This window comes from Culex quinquefasciatus, chromosome 1, assembly GCF_015732765.1.
Source record: "Culex quinquefasciatus strain JHB chromosome 1, VPISU_Cqui_1.0_pri_paternal, whole genome shotgun sequence".
NCBI classification, from domain to species: Eukaryota; Metazoa; Arthropoda; class Insecta; order Diptera; family Culicidae; genus Culex; species Culex quinquefasciatus.
Genome location: NC_051861.1, coordinates 44,104,855 through 44,128,651, shown reverse-complemented (window position 1 = coordinate 44,128,651; position 23,797 = coordinate 44,104,855). Strand labels below are relative to the sequence as shown.

At 38.2% G+C, this 23,797-nt stretch overlaps 1 protein-coding gene across 3 annotated transcripts; it reads right to left on the bottom strand.

The window, feature by feature from the left end:
- Window positions 1–39: 39 nt before the first annotated feature.
- LOC6033679 (sodium-coupled monocarboxylate transporter 1) lies at window positions 40–22,185 on the bottom strand. 3 transcript variants are annotated; one of them, XM_038267061.1, is made up of 4 exons: window positions 21,809–22,185; window positions 2,054–2,409; window positions 924–1,992; window positions 40–860 (listed from the first exon to the last, which is right to left on the bottom strand). In XM_038267061.1, the coding sequence occupies exons 1-4, from the start codon at window positions 21,809–21,811 to the stop codon at window positions 273–275; spliced, it is 2,016 nt and encodes a 671-aa protein (XP_038122989.1). In that variant the 5' UTR covers window positions 21,812–22,185; the 3' UTR covers window positions 40–272. The 3 variants fall into 3 exon arrangements, with proteins under 3 accessions (XP_038122989.1, XP_038122990.1, XP_038122988.1); XM_038267062.1 differs by lacking the exon at window positions 21,809–22,185 and adding an exon at window positions 11,515–11,719; XM_038267060.1 differs by lacking the exon at window positions 21,809–22,185 and adding an exon at window positions 5,281–5,627.
- Window positions 22,186–23,797: the final 1,612 nt, after the last annotated feature.

Sequence of the window (23,797 nt, the reverse complement as noted above, 5' to 3'; positions counted from 1 at the left end):
TGTGAGCTGGCCGGTTTATAACAAAATAAAACTCTTCGATGACTAAATAATGATGGAGATTTATTGCGTATCTTAGTTGTACTCTTATGCTTAGTCTAGATAAAAACACATTTTCTACTACGTTGACCCTGGCTGTAACTACTTGATTGTTCTAATAAAACTAACAAACAATAAATCTGGATTTGTTTCATATTGCTTACATCGTATCACAGTCTTGTATGTTCTACAGTTTCCAGCTTAACAAACGAACAATTTAAAATTAGCTACCAAGCTCACGTCCTCACTTCCCTCAGATCTTCGTCCAGCTTCCGGTACGTTTCGATCTGTTTCTCAACGGTGGAACTCTTTTCACTGTCACTCAAACTGACGACGAAAATCCCCGGCTCCAGGGGTGAGACCTTCTTCTCGCTTACCACCACCACCGCTTCGGACTGCCCGTCGAAGCCAAAGTTGTCCTGCTCCAGCTTGTCGAGTGGAACCTTGGACTCCATCCGCACCTTGGGACGAATGTCCGGATTGTTGACGTATCTGCGCGCCTTCCCGGGCAGAAGCCGACTGAGTCTATAAATGGCCGGATGTAGGAGCTTGTGGTCGTAGGCGTCGTCCCGGTGAGCGGTGGCGTAACTGACTAGCGTTCCGACGATCACGGTGATGAAGGTACCAATGAGGCTGTAGTACATGTAGGACACCGAGTAGAGGCTGTCCGGGAAGGAGGAGGATGAGGATTGTTGGTTGTGGGGGTCGGAAAAGGGACTGTCCAGATACGAAAAGTCGGACTCCACTTCGAGGGGAGTGTTGGATAGGAGCCAGGACTTGGAGGGTTTGATGATACCGGCGGAGAAGGTTTCATTGGTGCAACTCTGTGGGGGTGAAAGAATGAGGTTAGAAAATGGGCTTTCTTTTCAAAGATAATAGAATCTTACCTCAACGGATGTTGGCAAAAGCATAACTTCCTTCTCGATTGTCAGACTCCCAAAGGTGATCCACAGCGTGATGATGTGAGAGACAATCATCCCAGTTGCGGCACCCTTCCAGTTTGCCATGGGGACCAGCATTGCCAGCAGAAAAACACCAAGCAGTGGACCCGAGGTAGCCGATGTCATGAGCATGCTGCTTTCGATGACGCCCGACAGCAGTCCAACGGCGAAGCCCACTCCCATTACCATCACCCCGTACACCGACCCGATGAACTTGATAATGTTCAGTTGCTGCTTATCGCTGATTCCCTTGAATCGCGGCAGATGCGACAGGAAGTCCTCCCACGTGACCGTGGCCAGCGAGTTGAGGTTGGAAACGTTCAAGCTGAGTGCTCCGTTGAACAGCGATGCCATAAACAGGCCCAGAACTCCCGGGAGATAGGAGAATTTGTCTTCAACGAAAAACGGCAGAATCTCGTCCATTTTGTTGATGTATCCGGCGGCCATCGGGTCACATTGGGCGTACACTGAGTACACTCCCATTCCGACGATCCAAGCGAGTGAAAACAATCCAATCACGACGGGAATGTTGCTCATTAACGTACGGCGAACTTCCTTGAACGTGCTCATGCTAAGGTAGCGCTGGACAAAGTTCTGCTGGCAGCCAAAGATGCTCAACGACATGAAAAGCTGACCAAGCCAGGCGGAGGTCGTGTCCACCCGAACGGTGAAGTCTCCAGTAAAGTTGAAAAAGTTCAACCGACCATCCTCGGCCGGAGTCGTGAAGATCTTGTCGAATCCTCCCACACTAAACATCGACTGGATAATGATTCCGAACGAGATCAAGATCATGGTGACGCCCTGAATTACGTCTGCTGTGATGGCCGCCTTCAAGCCTCCCAGCAGGTTGAAGATGATCGAGATGACCGAAATGCCCAGCAACGATGCCCAGTACGGGATTCCAATCACCGTGTTCAGAGCCACGGTCGGTGTGTACACCGTAACGCCCAGGTTGAGCAGCGATCGGATCACGTACGTTCCGGATGCCAAGCAACGCACCAGGCGACTGTTAAATCTGTGTAGAAAGGAAGTTACAATTAGATTTTTGAAACGCAAGACAAGTATAAAGTCCTAACCTCAAATCCAAATACTGATACACCGAGGTAACCCCAAGGTTAAAGTACACCGGAATAAACACGAAGCACACGATAGGATAGGCCGTCACCATGCCGTACAGCGTCTCCCACATGGCCGCACCCCGGTAGAATAGCTCGCTCGGGTAGCCCAAAAAGGACCGCACTCCGAGCGTTCCGCGCGCGATCGACAGCATCATGGCGCCCATTGAGATCGTCCCCACGCCAAACACGTAATCCGCTTTGGTTTTCTCCTTCTTACCGAAGAACCGACCCCACAGCGGAACCAGCGTGGAAAAGATGATGAACACGATGAACACGCCGTAGTCCCACAGCAGGTCCATGAAGCTGCGTGCCATCTGAAAAAAAAATTAGAGAAGAAGAAAAAAGAAGGTTGATTAGTTTGTGTTGGATATGACATTCTTCTGAATTTCCTTCTTTTGAAACTTAATTACATTGCAGAAAGATCTGCAAGCTTAAATTGAAAGTTGAATGTATTATTTGCTTTATTGCATAAAACATTTGCTTAATTACAGAAGTTTAAAAACTCTAGAACTGGACAGAACTATAGAATGATTGAAAAAAGCACAAAAACCATCTACAACAGAAGCAGGAATTATAAACGGCTTTTATATTAATTTCACTTCCATACTAATTCAGGCATCTTATGTTGACATATCTACACTCAAGCCGTAATTATAGCTTCAAAAAAGCTTTTTCAACTTAAATCCAGTGACAAACAGCTAAGTAAAAAGTGAACAAGTATGTTTCTTTCAAAAGTTTAGCAAAATAGTTTGCTAAAATAGTAAAAATCTGCAAATTGGATAAAAATAAACGAATAAACTATAAAAAAAAATCCAAAAAAATGTTGTTCATTCTATCCAAAACTAGTTAAAAATATTCAAATATTGTGCAGTAACAAGGCTAAAACAGCTGTTCTGATTCGCCCCAGATGACGGTATTCATAAATCAAAAAGATCAAAATTCAATGAATTTAAAAAAAAGTTTACCATTCTAGATGCAGTAGAGGTATAAATTTGATGAAGTAACGGAAACTGAGGTATAAGTTTGAAATATTTCCCCAACTAAACCTGGCTGGTTCATCTCTCCACTAAGTCAGTGCTCTCCCTCTGCTGGATTCGGCTCAAACACCCCTTGTTCCAACTGGTTCAGCGCGCGCAGTGACTGCTATGAATCACCACGCGCTCCATGCTCGTGCTCCCAAAGGTGAAGTTCATTCGCTCAACAGCAACAACGTGTCGTCTAGCCGCCGGCCAGATATCGCGACGCACGTTCTTGTTGTTGCTGCTGTTGTTGTAACCGTTGAATCGTTGAACCTTATGGAACTGGAAAACGGAGAAAACCTGTTCGCTACTGCTGCTAGCTGCTATCAACCGGTGGCGCTTCGTTCTAAAGTCGGCACCTGCACCAGGTGGACTTGTCGAGTGCACTTTAAACATATCACTGATTGATAGTTCCACGCTGGAGTATTGAATCAGCTGGTTGAGGAGGAGAGGAACACATGCCGTGCGATACTGGCCGCCGTTTAGTGATCCATTCATTTGAATAGTAAATGAAGTGTCGGAATTACGTTGATACCTCGATTAGAGACCGAATCAATTAACGAGAAGATTGAGCTCCTGTTGCTCAGTGTGTACCTGATGGCTTGCAATTAGTTGAAACTGGCCCTGACTTCTGACTGCCATTACTCACAACAGCGCTGCTATAGGAGCGAGTAGTAGCGGTTCCAACTGGATATCGGGAGGAGTCGTTCCTAGAACTCATTCTAGCTATCTACCTGGCAGGACCAGTAATTTCTTCCACCTCTCATCAGCTTCGCCAAACGCCGATGATGACAATTATTTACCCCCTCGGAGCAAACTCGCTAACTTGTCATGAAGGGTGGACAAACATCCCATCTCAAAACAGACGAGATATGCGAGATCATTATCTCCCAGCTGTTTGTTTGATTGACGCGCCACCGGACTATGCTGAGTCTTGGGTGGTAGTTAGAGTACGATAATTGTTGCTTCTATCATCGTTGAACTGCGGGACTGATAAAGATCGAAGAACGGGTGACAAACACGTTGTGGATGGACGAAAGAAATTCTAATTGAACCTTTGTAGATTGTCTATGCTGATGCTGATTACCAACATGCGCGTTAGATGAAGTAACGGAAACTGAGGTAATTAAGATCTTATGTATGTCCGGGTTTTTAGTACAAAATCATATATGTTTAATAGAAAATTGTTTATCAAATTTCCATTTGAAAATTAAGCTCAGTTAAAAAAATGTTTTACGTGACAATCATAAATCGCTTGTTACTTATAAAGAGAGCTAGATTTAAAATAGCGTTTTTTTTTGTATTACTGGAATGATTTTTCCCAGCAAGATAAAACATTCCTTTCCTTTTATGGGCGTTTTAACCTACTTGCTAGGGTCATCTTCGCTACAAGTCAATCAGCCATCACGTGGAAGAAGGATTTTGCCGTTTTTTGCTTTAAAAGTGATTTTGTCAATGTCATAACATTTCCTGTTCAAGGCAAGCCAGTTTTCAACCAAATGGGTGGAAATTTTTGAGTACTCTTTCGGGTAATCTTATATACTTTTTTATTTGATTTTAATTTTTTTTACCCAGGCTAATGTTTATGTTCAAGGTTTCTATAGATCACGGTGATTACATTTAACCAACACCATATCGAGCATAGCCCTTTTGAAATATTGATACTCACAATTTTGAAATTAGGAAGCAGCAATGGGTGATTCTTAGGAAAACTACAAAAACCTAATTTGAGAGTTTCCAAAATTGAATATTTTAAAGGATTTGAAAAAAATAACTGTTGATCATAACAATGTTTAAAAGTGCAAGGTATTGTGCTTAAGTTTTGGAAACTAAATAGATATTACAAAGCTTAGAAAAGAAATCAAGTTTTGTTTCGAGATTTCCAAAGCAGTATACAGACGATTAATAGGTCGATAGCAAGAAATCATTTGAGTTAGGACATTGATTCAAATTGAACATAGGTTGTCTAAGAACTGGCGTCCCATTAAAATTTCAGTTGGGACAATACTTTGAAAAATCTTTGTACAACTCAAAGAAAAAAAATTAACTCAATGTAGACGCATGGGCTTTTGAAAAACTATGCTTTCTAATGAAGTTCACGTTGACAAATTTTGTGTCTTTAAAAAATAAAGTGGTTTCAGATTCATCACGCAAGTCATAACTTACAAGTCTCGCCATTGCACCCAGCACCAGCTCACGTAGCCGCCACCAAGAATTGCTTGCAAATTTGCTTAAAACACAAAACGTCAACCCAAGTACTCTCGTGCAACAATGCAAGTATGGCGTGTCTGTTCTTCCCTCGGAGGTGAGAAAAATTACTTCCAATTGCCTCTAATCACAAGCTATGCAAAGCTTCCTTTCAGAATCGCGAATTCACTCGGAGAAACCGTTTGCGAAATTGCGCGCCGGAAAAATCCCCCCGAAAATCAGATCCTGCTCGCAGTCACGAACCCGCCAACGGATTACAGATTTGGGCACGTCCTCGTCAACGCTCGCCACCAAGCCAACTACTGGCGACGATTCAGCTGTTTGAGTTGTGTTCACCTCATTAGTCCCAGAGTTGTGGACAACATGTGCTGCTGCCCTTTTTAGTGGGGTGGACAATTTGCTTCAATCCCCACACTGTGTAGTACTTCCGAAATATCTACTTTAGCAGATCGCACACACTCCGTATAATGAATGGCACACGAGAGTCGACGTCGATGATGGTCGCCATTGGTCATTAGACGGAGGGCTCCCGCCCCAAAGGTGACATCTTTTTTTTCTGGCACAATTTGATTCATTGTTGTAGCGCTGCTAGCCGGCCAAGTCGTACTCTGATCGGTGATCAAGCTCTATTAGTGAGAGAACCAACGACCCATCCACGTGCGGCCAGTTTAAGGGGAATCGCGATTGACGGTGTGCGTCACACTCTCTTAGGAAAAACTGGGAAATGCTCGTTGGCACAGTTAAACTTTTGCTTAAATTGAGGAATAAAGTACAAATATCCTCTATTTTTATGAGACCACGTAATCTTTCAAATTACTTATGACTTTGGAAATTTTGAGTTTTTATAAAAAAATCTTTTTATTATTTCAAAATCATTAAAGTTTCCTGGACCCGAACATCATCATCCAAAATACTGAGATTTGACATCAAAAGTTTACATAAATACTGAAGAGGTCATTTAAACTGGGATACATGATCCAGATGATTTATTTGGAATAACCTAGCATGAAGGTGGGTCTTCGATAATCATGACATTGTGGAAAAATGGCAACACTGCTGAATAAATTTTGAACAACAAAAATAAGAATGTAGTAAAAGGATCAACACTTTGTGCAATATTTTTTTATTTTTTTTTATATATATATATATATATATATATATATATATATATATATATATATATATATATATATATATATATATATATATATATAGAAATTTTGCTTTTATATGGACATCTGCCAAAATTGTATGGAAACTTGTTAGGACCAAAAATACAAAAAATAAACTGTGAGAGTTGTTCAGGTATCTCCCTATTTCAAAAATTTTTACTTCTCACTATAAAAAAAGTAATAAAAAAATTTCCCTAAACACACGCCCACTCTAACTCGATGCACTTCTCACTTTTTACCCCAGTTGTTGTGGTGCGGGGCTGATAGGTACATAAACTTGACCGTGGCATTAGACGGGCCCGCTAAAAACAGATTCCTGTTGATGTATTCGGAGAGGTGTGTGCGACTTAGATGCAAGCTCGCGATACAGCACCGAGACTAATTAGATGCACACACTGCCGACAGCATCGGCAAGCACACATAGTCACAATGATGACGATGATCCACTAATCACACGACAGATTCTCTTTCTCTCCCTCTTTCTGAATTATTCTCCCTCGCTTGCTTAAATATCTTTTTTTGCTCTTTTCATATGTTTCAATTGTAGTATCAGTTTATAATATGAAATTTTGCTCAAATAACAATCAATACTTTTTTTCAAAATTTTCTTTTTAGAGAGTAAAATCATTTCCACTACAACAAAAAACATCATCGCACGATCGGCTCGCCAGCTTAAGAAAGATAGCTAAGAGGCTTTTTGAATATTTGCAAAATGATTTGTTGATAACACTCCCTAAAAAGGATGCAGATAGAATCTAATAGTACACCGCTTGTCATTAAGATGAAGCCATAGATCGTTTTCAAGAAAAACTGATCAAGAAAGAAACGTTAGTAATTTTTATTCTAAATCAAATGTGTCTCAAAATTTATATAATTTTCCGAAATATTTTTTTTTTTTTTTTTTTATTATAGACATTTTACCACTTTTGTGGCATTCATGTACAATCCGAAATAATCATCACAAAAATTTACAAAAGATTACAAAAATCGATACCAAAAAGTATCATCACGTGTACACTTTTCGAACTTGTAAGAGAAAATATTGTTGGCGAAGCAAATTTTATATCATCGAATTTATATTTTTCTCTGAACAATTTCTAAATATTTTCAAAAGACTCAATTTTTCATGCATTACTAAGCTACTAACAAAACAGCCAATTTCCATACTTAAATGCTCTTAATAATCCACTTTCTAGTGCAACATCGACCAACATCTCTTTCCCGTTGACTGGGTGACACCTCGTTAAAATGGCACTTAATTTGAATTACCAGCACATTTTTCGCCACCAGACAGTACGCCGAAAAACGTGGTCAGAACTGTACAAACACCGTCCAGACTGAATGGTGATTTTGTGACAAAACTGTTGTAACAATACGATTATTAGTCGTGTATTGAAGGCGTGACTGAATTAGAAAGTTGAGAACATGGTGTTAAAAAAATCACGCATAACGGGCACATTGCAGACTTTTAAAGAAAATTGAGCCAAATCATTTTCATTTTACATGATTCCAATTCTAACTCAAAGATTACACAATGCGATTCACCAGAAGACAATGTTTCAAGGAATGACGCAAATAATTAATTTTTATACCCAAACCGGAGCTAATTCAGCTCTCTCTCTTTCATTGCAGCGTGTCCGATTATCAGTAATTAAGATGCCACCTAGTAATCTCAACAAAAAGAGTTCGTGACTGATGTGACAGAAAAACCCCCTCAACGACCGTGTCCGAAACACGTTGTTTGGTGCGTGGCGCCGCGTCAATTCCGTGTAACTACGAATGTAATCGATTCTTAATGAAGTCGATTGAAAAAATCGTTTATTGTTTGATTAAGTATGATTTCATCACTTCAGTTCTTTGGAAAAACTTGCAACACTTTTTCACGATTATCAGCTTTTAACAAATCGACGTCGTCGTGCTATCTTGTCGCACCCGCCATTTTGACGTTCCGAGAAAAACGCGTTTTAATGACCTTGAATATTCAAAAACGAGAGCACGCACTGTAAACAATAACAAACACGTTTTGTTTGGCTGACCATTCTGTGCATTGTCCCAAAGTTTGGTTGAAGTTGGTTGCTGGAGTCCCGAGTTATAATTACAAATGTTTACGGTAGTCTAGCTTGTACATGCGACAAACGCATCCTGACTTTCCTGGCCTGAAATCCCTTTGGCCTTTTGTCGCACTTACATCAATTTTCATGGAGTGACAAGATAGCACAACAAGATTGAAACTACTTTCATATATAAAGTGACAAAAATGCACAGAGTTTTTTCGGTTTTCGTTGAATATCTCAGGATTGAAATCGAATTTTGGGGATCTGTGACGGTCAAAAGGTGAGGCATTGTGAGCTGCACAATATGGCGTTCTTAACTCAATTTGGCCTAAAATGCACGTACGACAAGTTAGCACGATGGTGACGAAATCATAAACTGCTCGCAGTTATTATGACACACGTCCAAGACACTCTCCTAGCGCAGCGCAGCCAGATCTTCCGTGAACTTATAAAACGTGACTCAACACGTTTGCATCAACGCCAGACCCTGCGATTGCACGAGAAAGTGTCAGATTAGTCAATGTTTGCCCCCTATCTTCGTTGGTAGCCACTCGAGCGATTAAGATGGACACGGAGCACAATATTGACTCTTCCAATTTAAACCTTGGCGCACTGCGGCGGCCAGAAGATTCCAGTTACCGATGGTCGCGCGTTTGTTCTTGGATTAGAGAGTAACTACCTGGCGGGTGCGGTGGAAACTGCTGCAGTGGGAAAGCTTTTCACTTGAACTCATTGTTGACTTCTGCAGAGCAGACGTTCTGTGAATGGTTTAAGCGCTAATAGAGATAAGTTTGAGTTGGTTAAGTAATCGAGTGGAGCATTATCATTGTGAGGAATGGCAGATTGGATTGGCAAAACAAAATTCAAATTTAACTGAAAATGATCTTCAATAAAAAGATGAATCATATTGAATAACAGTACTGACTCAACAAATAGGAAAACAAATATGCCGAAATTAAAACAAATGTTTTTAACTGCAAGGAACCCAAAGATTTAAAAACACCTGAACAAATGTTTGCTAAAGTTATATTTTGTCAATATCAGAGGAAAGAAAACTTATCTTGCATAAAAAAAAAGCTTGGCAATCGACAGCAAGAGAAGACAATCTTTAAATTTTAGCAAAGCTAAACGTGACCTTAGGCCAGCTACGAAATTATGGAAAAACATAACCAACAGCAAACTTTTGGTTTGGAGAAATACAAAATACGTGTTATCCAAGTTACACTGCAGTATGGTAATGTTTCCTGTTTGTTTTGACTGGGTGGAAAATATCAAGGGTTGGTATGGGCATACACTGGAAATTCTGATTTATCTGTTTTCAGTGTATCAAAATGTACATTTCAAACTATTAATAAAATAAAATTGATGATATTTGGTTATATCATTGCCGAGATATAGATATTTGAAGCTTTAACGAGATTTGGCACCCGTCTGGATGTGCTGAAATGTTTCTGAAACTTGTATTATGTACCGTAAACTGGGCGAAACGGGACATATGAGGCAAATATTTTGATTTTCCTGTTTGGTTTCGGTTAGCAAAGACTCAAACCAACTAAATGTGTACACCGATTTCTAAACTTTGAAACTTGCAAGTGCTCTAAAAACTACTGTCCCTGAAATTTCTGAATTGCGACGTTTTTCGGAAACAATTTCATATTCTTGGTCACTAAGCGATTATTAATTTTTTTATAATGTATAAGAACTAGAATTATTCACTTTTCAAGGAAATAAAAACAAAGGATGGTTGGAGAAGGTTATACACTTCGAAAAATATTTGCACTTAAGGGGTTACATACATGTAGAAAATCACAAAATGTCATATTACAGGAAATTTATTGAATCCTCCAAAAAGATTATTTTCAATCACAAAGTTTCATGAAGATATAACATGATTAAACTGTGTAAGAGACGATTTATAGCTCAACATTTTGCCGTGTGCAAAGTGGACTGTCAAACTTTCTGAGCGTTTTTCTCGAAACACCGAGTTGATTTGCGGGTGCCAGCTAAAATTTGTGGTGAATACTCTCTAGACTTATCCCGTGTGCATGACGAAGCTGAAATTTAGCTTTTTAAAAAAATACAATAATCAAAAACTGACGATTTTTTATATGGAAAACGCAAAAATATTTTTATCTTTTTCTCAAATAAGTTTTTTGAAAATTGGCCTTTGTCATGCACACAGAACCAGTTTAACGAGTCTTCACCAAAATTTTGAGCCGATTTGGTCAAGGCAGCGTTAAGTTATCGTGGCACCCGGTTTTTGAAACTGCTTACTTCATATAGCTATATCTCCGCAATGATACAGTCAAAAGTATTCAAATTTGTGTTGATGACAGATGAAAATGTATAGTTTAATGCCATGAAAACAAATTTTAAATAAAATTAAGTATGTGCTCAACCAACCACTGACTTTTTTGTCGTTTAAGATGTATGTAATCCCTTAAAGGATTTAATAAATTCTAACTGAAATTCCACCAAAAACATTGAAATTCAGCAAAATGCGTAATAAAAGTTTTTTCCTGTAGCATCTCTTTTTTCCAGATTCAATTGATACGGGAAAATTCTTTTAGAATAATACAAGCTTAGTATGCTTCGAAAAAAATGCAATAAAATTTTCAAAATGCAGTACAATAAACATGAGAGTTGAACTTAAACTTTCTGCACGCCAGTCACAAGTTCACATAGTTACGTTACGTTAGCTTCTATCCAGAAACAGATCAAGTGATGCAGTAATTATCTTGTAAGATGTGTATTATTAATTACACATGTAAGGTTGTTCCTTTTGCATCGTGCAAAAACTGTGCGTAGTGAGTATTCATTCAGATTGCCCAGTACAAGGCGTTAAGTCATTTATTCATTGAGCATCTATTACGTCAATTGAGATTTTACGTTTTTTTTTGTACGAACAAGATTTTTCATGGTTATGGATTGTTTCGATAAAATTAAAAAAAACACGTTCGACTCACTTTTGTTTGGATGTCAGCACTTTTCCAATTAATTTGATTTTCGTCCAACAAGAAACACAATCTTCTGCGCCAATCACTTAAATTTTCAAATATAACAAATCACAGCTTCCGTACGTTCTTCCAAGAATCACTCCAGAATCTCAACAGTTATCACCAGCAGCCGCAGCACTGCGTACAACCTTATTGCGAAACTGTTTCAAATTGACAATGGCTTCGAATAATATGCCAATATTTATACAGGCTGGCGACGGGGCTCGAACCAAAGACGTCACACGTTCGGCGCCCGTGACGTAGACGACGAACCTACCTTGGGCACGAAGTCGGCAGCTTCTTCGGCGCACAAACCTTGTGATAAGCCCGGATACTCCCGCCCACACCCCGAAGTCCAGCCGATTGGTCAGCCGAAAGGGACTGCTGTGGGCAACACGCAGCTATCAAACGGTACACGCGACGTGTGGCCTTATCTGAACCTGCCTTCGAAGCCGCGAGGCTTGAATTGTTCTGTGCCATCGGACCCAAAATCACTCCACTATGGTTCTGTCAATCAAGCGGGTGGATGCAGGCTGGAAGGGATTGGTTTCATGTGCCAACCGAGTGACAGCCGGTACACTCGCCGGGCTCGTGATCCGGAAAATTTTGATATTTGCATGCTTGGTGGTTCACTTGAAGTTGAAATGTTTGACAAACATTTTGAACAATGTTTGAATTGAATAAAACAATCATGCTTAAGTAGCAGTTTATAAGTGTGTAAAAATTTCCACTAGTCTCGGATACTCCAATTCAATTCATTGGTCTCAAGTGCTCACAAGTGGAAGAACAAATGTATGTCAATTCGTTCCCGCCATACTTACTTTTCAGGACCGATTTGGACAGTTATTTTAATAAATCAAATAAAAACCGTGTTACTAAAATATATATAATGACTCTCCTTCTGATTCGAAGCCACTTGAAGTATCAGAAAAAAAACCAAAACAGCTAGCACTCACGCCTTTGAGTGCCTGCTCTTGGTAGACCCTTAGAGTAGTCTGTGCAAAAACGGTCCTTTTCAGCAACTTTTCAGCAAAAAATCCTAAAAATATGACGTCTTCGGGAAAGTTATTCAAAATTTAATGAAGATTCTACATCTGAGAATTGAAAAAGATTGGACGGCTATTGCGCCCATCACAGGTTAAAAAAATGAAACAGTTGCTTTTCTCCATACATTTTGACGATTTTTCCCATACAAACTTCAAACGATTAGAGGGAGGGGTTCCCGTGGTCAGAACGAGCTCAAATTTGGAATTTGGCCTCGTGATGGGTCAATCTTTGATTTCAGGGGGTAGCCCTGAGAAAGCCCGGATTTGATCCACCGTATTGCGCATGTTTTGGTGAATATACAGTATGTAAAAAAAGTATTTTTGCAATTCCGTCGTGAAACTACTTACTTTTACTGTCATTCTTGAACGACGAAATAGCCTACTTTTCTGTACCAAAAACAACAGAATCGAATAGCAACACTTTTCAAAATAAATGCTGAAAAGTTCTACTGTTTAGCTTTCAAATGGGTGCTGAAAAGTTGAACTTTTCAGCACTTGTTTTGAAAAGTAACACTTTTCAACATGTTTTTGATTTAAACGATTTATTGACAAAATACATGAATATTTGACATAAAATTTCACTCAGTGTGTGTTTTTTGAAATTGCAAAAAATGTTGTATGGAACTCGTTGCAACTTGATTTTTTCAGCGCTCTTCGTATTTATCCAACGCGGTGAACCTCGTTGGATAAATGTACGACTCGTGCTGAAAAAATCCTCTTTTTGCAACTTGTTGTATAAACTACTATTACACCCCTTGGGCACAATACACATTTTGTGACGAAACATGTTAACAATTTAAAGTTTGACAGAAACCTAGTACTACGTTTTGTTCAGAAACTCATGCTGAACACTTTGCTACAAAAAGCTCATGAAAAGATGATTTCTATAAAAAGTTATAAAACAAATACTATTACAAAAATAAAAAAAGGTGCAAAAAAAGTTTGAACACCTTTCGAAAAATTAACATGAGTAAAGTTATTTGTTGACAAATCACCATAAATCCAGTCTCCCAACTCCAAATAGGCATCTTTGACTGATTAAAAAAATAATTTGGATTGAACATAAAGTTTACTAACTACTTAGTATAAAAATTTATATAACTCTGTAAATTCTATATAAAACTTATCCAAACTGAATTTTGCAAACTTTTAATTTAACTAAATGTTAATAGAATTGCATAAAATTGCTAAATAAACATTTTGGAGTGGGTATAACACTGTTTTGGGGGTCTTTGTATCGATAGAATGGATTTTTCGTTGGAATTTCGTACTAACCCGGAAATACGTCGTCAGAAAATCCGCCGGCATCCGAACCGGTCCAAGTATCACAAGTCAACCTATATGCCATCGGAAAGGGCATAAAATTTCCGATCTTTTGATACCCAAACATCTTGGGTTTCTATAAAACCCACGTTTTTAAATACCTAAGTAAAAACGTTGTTATGGTTTTGTTTGAGCAACGTGCCAAAAGTGTATGGAATTTCGTAATTTTTGTTCTCGTGGATCAAACTTACTTTTTGCTCGGCATGAGTTCCTGAACAAAACGTAGTACTAGGTTTCTGTCAAACTTTAAATTGTTTACATGTTTCATCACAAAATGTGCATTGTGCCCAAGGGGTGTAAATACTTTTTTTACATACTGTATAAGTTTTGAGTATAGTGGAGCTCGGTACAGGCCCCCAAAATTGGCATTAATTTAATATATATTTTTTTAAAATCGTTCCCAGATAGATCTAATTGCGTCTCGGACGTAACGACGCATATCTTTTTGCTGGAGCTAATTATCTGAAAAAATCCAAACTTTGCAGGCCCGAGGCTTGTTTTCGAATTGGATGGTCGTCGAAAAAATTTCAACTATGAGTGAGGTTAAGAAGCAACAGTAGGCATTGGAAGGGGTAAAAAAATGCTATGATATTATAACTATAATCGATTATAACATCAGGCGAAAGCTTGTAAAACATTTTTGAAAGTTGTTTTGACCTTTGTAAAACAAAGATTAAAAACAATTTTCAGTGATTTTTTTATTTTATTTTTTTGGCAAATTAGTAAATGACTGAATAATTAATTAAATACTTTTACTAGCTAAACTTTTCATTCAAATATTCATTGTAAACAATATTGATAGTGCTGTTCTGATTTTCATCACTTGACGGAAATAATTGAATACCATTTCAACTTTTTGAATAAACGTTTTTTTTCCTAAACCACGAGCAGTCGCGTGATTTGACGTTTCTTACAAGTGTTTATGAAGTGTGTCGAAGTACACGAACACGACTGCTCCTGGGTTAAAGTAAATAATTTTTTTATATCACTTCACGTTTCAACATTTATTTATTTGTTATTTATATTGCAATTAAATAGTTTAAGAATTATATATAAACATTTTAAAAATATACATTAAATTACTTAAAACAGAGATTCCACATCTACATGAACTCTTCTCTCATAGGAACAATCTCGTCAATGCGTATAGTAACAAACAGGAACAATTAAAAATGTGGTTTTAAACGATCAAAGGAATTCCCAGCCGTAGGGCTGATAGGAAACCCTTATCGTTGTGGAATCGTGAAAATTTCCAAACGGCAGGGCTAAAATCTTATCTTTGCCGTTCGTAAACCATGTAATTTCCAACCATAAAGTTGTTGCGAAAGTGTTATCTGCACTTTGGCTAACGATGGACTATACAGTGGACTCTCTCTGTGTCAATATTGAAGGGATCGTCGAGAACGGGAGGTATCAAATTATAGAACATGAAAATCAAAGCATGCTTTTGAAGGGACAGAAAAAAAATATTGACAGATGGAGCAATATTGATATCGAGAAGATCGACAGCCATAGAGTCGACTGTTTATTGTTTATGGTCTTTTCAGTTATCAAAATCGTCCTTGGGGACAATGACTCGCTCATTCAGTTTGAATTTTGATTTGTGCAAAGTTTATTCGCATTTATTAACCTACAAGTTGAAAACTGGTTTTACACTTTACATTTTAGCGAACATCGACCTATTGAACGTCAAATTGACGCACCGCTCTTTTACGTCATTTCATCCAACCTTTTTTCAAATGATTATTAGCTATTACCATGTAAAATCGAGGGTTTGTTTTTAAATGGAACAGATGGCAGCTGACAAATGGTAGGTCGTTAGCGGTGTCTATTGTTAAACCACTTCCGATGGATGGTTTATCATGGTTGGTTGACTTTGGGATTCACTAATCTGAATGAAAAGGAAGTAATGATTATCGACCACTTTTTATTCATATTTAATCTGAAACTGTGTTATGATAAGGGTTTTTACCATTTGCAAATTTTATTGTTGTCTAAGCTTTCTTAACATTTCAATTCATTACTCTTTTTGCTGCGAATTAAAAAAAAACCTTCCTCAGATCTTATACCCTCACCCCATCAGAATCCGGTTTAAACTTGACCCAAAGCCAACTGTATCCTCCGGCTGAGCCAATTTCCACCTGCCACGGGAATGCGTCGATTAAAAAACAGCTTTGCCGCTGGATATGATGAGGTGACTAAGCAAAACTGGGAGCTTTTCATCGCTGCTACTAACCTAACACCGAACACAAAGCATCTCATTTCGATCGCCAGCGCTGATAACCGGCTTCGTCTAGACAAACTTTTGGCGTCTCTTCCACGTTTTTTTTTTTTTTCTTAGTACACACTCATTTTGGTTCATTGTGGTGTGGCAAAAGAGAAATGCTCTCGAGAAAAAGGTGCTGCAGAAGAATAAAAGCAATTTTGGGGAAGAAAATTGGCAAGGTTTCCAGAACTCTTGCCTGTGTCCTCCTCCCATTGACGCATGTTTGCCAAGGCGTGTGCGATAGGATCACTTCATTAAACCACCTTTGTGACTGATGAAACAGAACACCTAGTGTTTCCTAGAGCACCCAAAATAAAAGCAAAAAAACCTACTTTTTACACTTTTGGTGTTGATTTTTAGGCAGAGTATTCAAACTTGAAGAATTTTGAAATAAAATCTCAACTATCCAGATTTTCCCAGAAAATTATACTCGAAATAAATACATCTTTTTGCAATTCCGTAAATAGTTTCATACTTTTCCTGTCATTCTTGAACGACGAAATAGCCTACTTTTCTGTACCAAAAATAACAGAATCGAATAGCAACACTTTTCTAAATAAATGCAGAAAAGTTCTACTATAACCAGCAAAAACTCGCTTCATATCAAATTTTGTAAGTGCTTAAGGCAAAGCATCAATATTGATTGATTTGAGCAGATCCGATCAATTGAATCACCTTTATTTACCAAATAAATTATCACCAAATGTACCTGAGAACTGCAATCAAATAATAAATGCAAATCAAACTGCGCACATTGCCCTTCCTGTTTGTCAAAACCATATCTCCCGTAAAAGATTGATCGAGCCTCCGATTTCCGCTCAACCACCATCAAAAGAGCATCAAAACAAAGCTCAATCTTTACAGCACGTGCTGCACCATGCGAAATACACTCAAACTGTGATTGTTGGCCAAGTGCTTCTCCATTCATTATCACATCACTATTCCCATTGATGATAGCATGCTTGACCGAAAGCCATGTCGTCTGAAAGATGAGATAGCTTGTCAACGAACCAAGGCGATAGCGACTAATTTGTCACCCATCGAGCCCCTTTTGGACAGTGATCGACAGTGAGTTTGAAGTGGACAAAATAATGTAAACATTCAGTTTTTAATTCAATTTCCTGATTTTTGGTTTCCCTATTCCAAAGAAATTTGATTAATTTTTATAGTTTATAATTTTAAAAGTACTTTTGCACATTTTTTGACAACTGTGCAACCAACTGTCTCCCATTCGCTTCACTTCTTATCAAAATCACGCGTCGTGGAAACCGGTTTCGATAATATGTTGGTCCCACCATTTGGAAGCAAAGTGGGTTGATAACATTGTTATGTGGGGAGGCTCTTAGAAAGAGAGCTAAACAAAAAAAAAGTTTGCACACAGACACACGAGATGCACGAGTCTGATAGAGCACGCCCTGGACTCAATCAATTTCGCGCGGTCAGCGAGATACTCACATGTGACGGCGAAGTGTTATGATAATTTTCAGGTTGGCAACAGTCAAAGAATACTTGTTGTAATAATTCATTGATTTTTATGGTAACTGTATTTTGGATTATACGATTATAATCGATTACTACCCGATGAGAAATTTTTCTGAGGATTTCGTATAATCGAGTCTGGAAAAAATATAAATTCTAATCTGCTTAATTGTATTTCAAAACAGATGTAAACATCTTTGTTATTCCAATACGGAAGGCAAATTATGATAAAATTGCACTATCAAATTCTTTGATTATGCGCATACTGTCCGTATTTAAATATAAGCAAACTTGATCAAAGGCAATGAGCAAACATTGGAGTAAACATTATTTCAACTGTGAACTGAAATAATATATTTGTGCAGCGGTTTAATCATAACAATATTGAAATTGGAAGTGAAACGTGATAAACAACATGATCAAAAAATATAATAAAAACAAATTAATAACATCAAAATTCACTCACATATAGCCAACAACCTTCCGAGCACTACAAACTAAGACATCACCCTGCTGAAACCCTTTACCGGCTAAGCATACCGTCCATCAACATTATGCTTCTGTTATGGCGTGTATGCGAAGGCTGACCATCGACGAGCCACAACCGGCGAAGAACTTGATGGAAATTTCCACTCTGAGCCCGCAGAGTTCAACTCTACCACCACTACTGATGGTTCGATTGATCGGTTGATGGATCGATTAAAATGCGCGACATTGGATTATGTTTTTGGAAGTACAAGCGGTCATGACCTGTTCGTTTGACGTTGAAGGAACACATGGTATTTAAAAATTTTAATCACTCAAAAAGTGCATTAAAAAGCTGAAAATATTTTTTTATGCTTTGCATATACAGTCGACTATCTGGCTGTCAATATCCAAGGGACCGTCGAGGAAGAGAATCATCAGTTTACAGAACGATACAAAAGGAAGACTCGATTGATTTTTTTTTTCTTCTTGATACTCAGCTATGGGAGAGAATAATGGCAACGTCCAGCAAACAAAAACAAACTTATGTCAAACACCCTTCAAAGCTTCGTTTCGCGAAGAAAAATGTCTATGCAAGCCATGAGAAAGTGAAATTATTGACAACCGGAAAGATTTTTAAAGCAAACAGAATCCAAGGGACCATCGAGGAAGAGATCCTTCAAGCAAGAGAAAATATCGAGGAATGAAGAGAATTCGAGTATGCAGATTGAAGGGATCGACAGATTGATATCGAGAAGATCGACAGCCAGGGAGTAGACTGTAGTTTCAAATATCTGAACAAGGTACTCTGAGATTGTTGCCTTGCTCACTGAGGTAAGGCTATAATCCAGCTCTAAATATGATTTTTTTCACATGAAGCTCATGTACACCTATCGACACAGAATCGAAAACTGAACAAATGTGTGACTGACTGTGTATCTGTGTCTGTATGACTATGCGTTACCAACATTTCTTAAGTTGAAATGAAATGAAATTGATGAGTTGACTCCATATCAAAAGATTTGGAGTGAGGAAGGCACCAACCACATAGGTGGTTTAATTTATATTTTAAACAGCTTGGTGAGTTAAATGAAAAATTGCTAAATTCTGGAGCAATTGCAAGACAAATTACCATTGCAAAATTTTAAACAATTTCGCAACCTCACAACTTGACGCAACCTCACTACACAGTGACCGTTATTGACCGAGCCATTAAAAGTCCATCAAAAGTGACTACTTCAATAAATTTGAATTCATCAGGTCATATTCGAAGCAATAATTTGTTGAAATGTTCATGTGCAAATTTCTTTTAAAAAAACAATCCATTTTCAGTAGAAATTGATCCAAATTAGTTTAAAATAGTGCAATGGACGTTTTTTTTCTCTACCAAATATCACCGTTGTGAAGTGGGAAGATTGGGAATACACTCAACCCCCGATGGTTGGTCACTTTTTCGTTTGACACTTTGTTAGTTTGTACCCCGTTGGTTGGTCAAAGTCAAACTAAACAGTGACGAACTGTCACTTTTTACACGGCGCTCACGCACACTATCAAAACAAACGTTTGGTAATGTGTGTGAACTCCGTGTAAAAAGGGTGTCAAACTAAAAAGTGACCCCGTTCGTTTGACAACAGTTGGTGTCAAACCATCGGGGTTTGAGTGTGCATGATTCCCGGGGACACTTGATCCCAAGCCAGGGTTAAAAATAAGTTGGGTTAAATTGACCTGAAATTACTGTAGAATTCAAAAAAATATGATTTCAAATATTTAGAATAAATCGCAAATTTTTTTTAAAAATAAGCCGTACTTTTACAGTCACTGAAACAAGCTCTAAGTTTTATTGATTGGTTCAGTTTATCGAAGTTGAGCAGTTTAGAATAGTTGAAGAAGATTGCAATTTGAACCACTTCTCAAATGATTTGTAAACAAAAATTAACAGCTTTTGTAAACATGCTCAGTTTTTGTTCAAATATGAAAATTTTAAGTTACTAAAAATAATTTTATTAAACGTTCTGGTTTCATGTAAAATTACTGTAATTCATAGAAAATAGATGATTTTGATGAACAAGAAACATGCTGCTTGGGATTTCTTCAAAATATTAAAGGGAATCAAACGCCCAACAACCAAACCATCCACTTTAACGACACCCTAAGGTCTTTTGTGGTCTCTATGGCAAGTTTCTGCTCGAACCTAGGAGTCAAAAGGCTTGAATGAGGAGAGCACCCGATATCCCAAGGAACCTTCCACCTCAGAGTGCCAACTGACGACCTTTAGATTGCGAATCGAACCGCCGACCTGCGCCTCCACCGGAGCAGGCTTAGTTTGGTGTGTTGTTTGTACTTATACTGGGGAGACGACAATCATACACAGCAAAAAATTTTGGAAGGTTGAAGATTACCTCTTTTATGATGTAATTTTACCTCAATTTAGAATGAAAAAGCGACATTACACCAGAATAGTGGTAAAATTACACATTTTCAGAGGTAAAATTACACATTTTTCTGACATAAGCGATGTACCCCTTTTCAGATGTAATATTACCATGATTTTTTTTCTGTGTACTCAACAATGGCTTTTATGCATTAAAAATAATTTGTTTTTGATGGCTGATTGGTTTTTATTACCAGTTTGTTGGTGTGTAGTTAGTAGAATTCATGCGATTCGCTTATTCTTCATATTGCATGCAATTTCTTACTCGTATGCAACCGCGATGAACCGCCCTAAATATCATTTTGCTACAAATCTGCTACACAGAAAAAAAAATCATGGTAATATTACATCTGGGAAGGGGTACATCTTTTATGTCTGAATTTAACCTCTGGAAATGTGTAATTTTACCACTTTTCTGGTGTAATGTCACTTTTTTCAGTCTAAATTGAGGTAAAATTACATCATAAAAGAGGTAATATTCAACCTTCAATAATTACAGTTTCCAAATTTACATTATTTTTTTCTGTGTAGAAGTATATCAGAATCTGCATGAAAACTGTCCTCATGCATTTTTTGCGATATAGGGGTATGGCAATTTTGCCCGTACCGACAATTATCGACATTTCCAACGGCTGTTTGATTGTATTTCAGAAAAAAAAATCTTGACCGAACGAGGATAGAACCAAAGAGAATTTCCCTTCTCTCTGATTAGAACCATCAACTTATTGGTTGCTAATCCAACACACTACCACCGCGCCATGGAGCGCTTGGTGACATGAGATGGACAAAGCATAAACATATTATTCTTTCTGACCAGTTGCTTGTGTTGGTGAGGACGGCAGATCGCTGACATTTTTACACTAAAAAATAACATTTTGATGTATTTGTTTCCTGTGGGTGTAGCAAAATCATTCGACCCTTCATTTTTGTATTCAAATTGCTTGACATTCTGGGGACCTTATTGTTCATGCTTCCCAAGGCATTGATAACGTGCAGAAACATTGTTGGTATAAGAGTACAAATGCTTTTATTAATTTTGCAACATCAAATTTGTTAGTTACTCGAACTTGTTATTATTTCATTTATTCTCAAAACTGAGTTCGGTTACAATCACGTTCTAATGACGTAAAAATCACGAACATTGCCCTTAAAAAAAGTTTACCTATCCATATAATTAGATGAAACTTTTGTGGCTCAATTTTGCTTTTTGCTTTTACAATTTCACCGGGTCAACGCCAGATTTAATGCACTTACCATTTTGAACCAATTTGATATCAGCTACTCGCCGAATAAAAACTTCGTTGCCGGCTCGGAACTGGTACTGCACCACGCCTAAACCAAGGCCCTTCAATTAGCTTATTTTCGCGCTGAACCGGCAATTACGGGCACGTGTCGTTTTTCGATCCAATTACTTCTGCTGTTGATTATATTCCACCGAAAAATTTAACTACTTTTTTTAGCACACTATAGCTGGTTACTTTGTACCATGTCACTCGAAAAAAAAAACCACGCGAAACGGTTTCCAACCGACGGCTGATAACAACTTAATCAAATCAAATCCCCGTGGGTTTGCAAGCGACGAGCGTGTTCTCCGGCCCAAGTCAACAGCATGACTGCCGGACTAGTCGCCGTTCAAACTGCAACCGAGCTCGAGCAACCGATAGACAGACAGTCAGCGCCAGCGGAAACTATCACACGATAGTTTATCACAATTCCCTTTTGGAGGTCCGTAACACCACTACAATGTTTGCACCTAGCCTTACACTAAGCTAAAACGATTGGCTACATGTGTGTGGATTACTAAGTTAGCCACTTGTGTGGCGCGTCTTTCTTAACCTAAGAGTAGTGAGAAGTTAGCACTTACTACTACACGCCCAGTAGTGCCTGTGCACTGAAGAAGGAGCATCTTGGTGCAGTTTGCATTTCTTTTCTTTGTGTTGTTAGTCATAATAAACAAGTGTGCGGCAAACAGAACTCCAACCAGCCACCCAGGTGGAGAAATTATTTATGTTTTTAGCTTCCACTGTTTGTTTTGTCTAGTTAAGCTCTGTTTAGTCTACTAATACAACATAGCTTCCAGCGCAGCGACTAACGACACTTAACGAATTCCTGCCTCGTAAATTAAGGCCCATTCTGGAAATCTAAGCGTTCGAAACGATGCACTGTCACGTGCGAGCGAAGAAACAGTCACTAATTATGGCAAAGCTAATCGGTCCTTAGCGTTATTTAGATTTTAAGTACTGTAGACGGAAACATTTTTTTATTAGTCATTATTTGAAGGAGAAATAATGTTTCATCAATATTTAAAAGCAACTAGAATTCTAGGGTTTTTTGTGTTTCATATGTTTATTGGACCTATTAAAAAAACTGTAGGATTAAAAAATGCATTAGGGGACTATCCATAAACCACGTTTTGTATGAAAATTGTTCACGACAAGTGAAAATACCAAAGAAGCGATGTTTTCCTTTTAATATGGCTATGGTTCTATCCATATCTTGACAGATACGTATTTTGATTGCAAGAGGGGCTTTTCGATTTGCGTGAAACTTTGTCCTATGGGGTAATTTTTGTCCCTGATCACGAATCTAAGTTTCAGTTTTAGATATCTCCAGACAAAGGGGCGGAACGACCCCTTCCATTTTTAAACATTCGAGACAAAGGGTGGTTTTCAATAATTTGCAGCATGAAATGAAAATATATGGTGTCAAAGGGACTTTTATGTAAAATTGTGCCCCCTGATTAATGGCGAACTAAAAAATTCCGAAAAAAAAACGTATTTTTCATCAAAACAAAATCGTGGAGTTTCAATAATGCTCCCGTTTTTCGTTACTGGACTGTAAAAAAAATGGGACATGTCATGTTATGGGATCTGTTCTCAGGAACAACTCGAGGGGAAGCATTAAGTGTGGGGTCCCCAGAGACACGTACACTATAAATTATTCAAGAATATTTAGACAGGACAGAATAGTTGTTCTCCAAAGTTTGTATGGAGAATTAGTGCTGTTCGCTACTCCCACATATTGCATGCAATTTTGGCTTGATCCCAAACTTCATGCTTCCCCTCGAGTTGAACCTGCGCAGTCATTTTTGTAATTTTTTGTAGGTTAGTATTATTATATGTACCGTAAAATGGGCGACTTTGATATGTTTGAGATTTTATCGCAAAATGAAGGTTAGAAATTAATTACGTACGGAATGGTAAGGAAGTGTTCAAAGACCTTCAAGAAGAAGTTTTATAAAAT

Coding starts and splice junctions, on each gene's coding strand:
- LOC6033679 (XM_038267060.1), bottom strand. Junction 1,993..2,053: donor TATCAGTATTTGGATTTGAG/GTTAGGACTTTA, acceptor CTTTCTACACAG/ATTTAACAGTCGCCTGGTGC. Junction 861..923: donor TTTTGCCAACATCCGTTGAG/GTAAGATTCTAT, acceptor TCACCCCCACAG/AGTTGCACCAATGAAACCTT.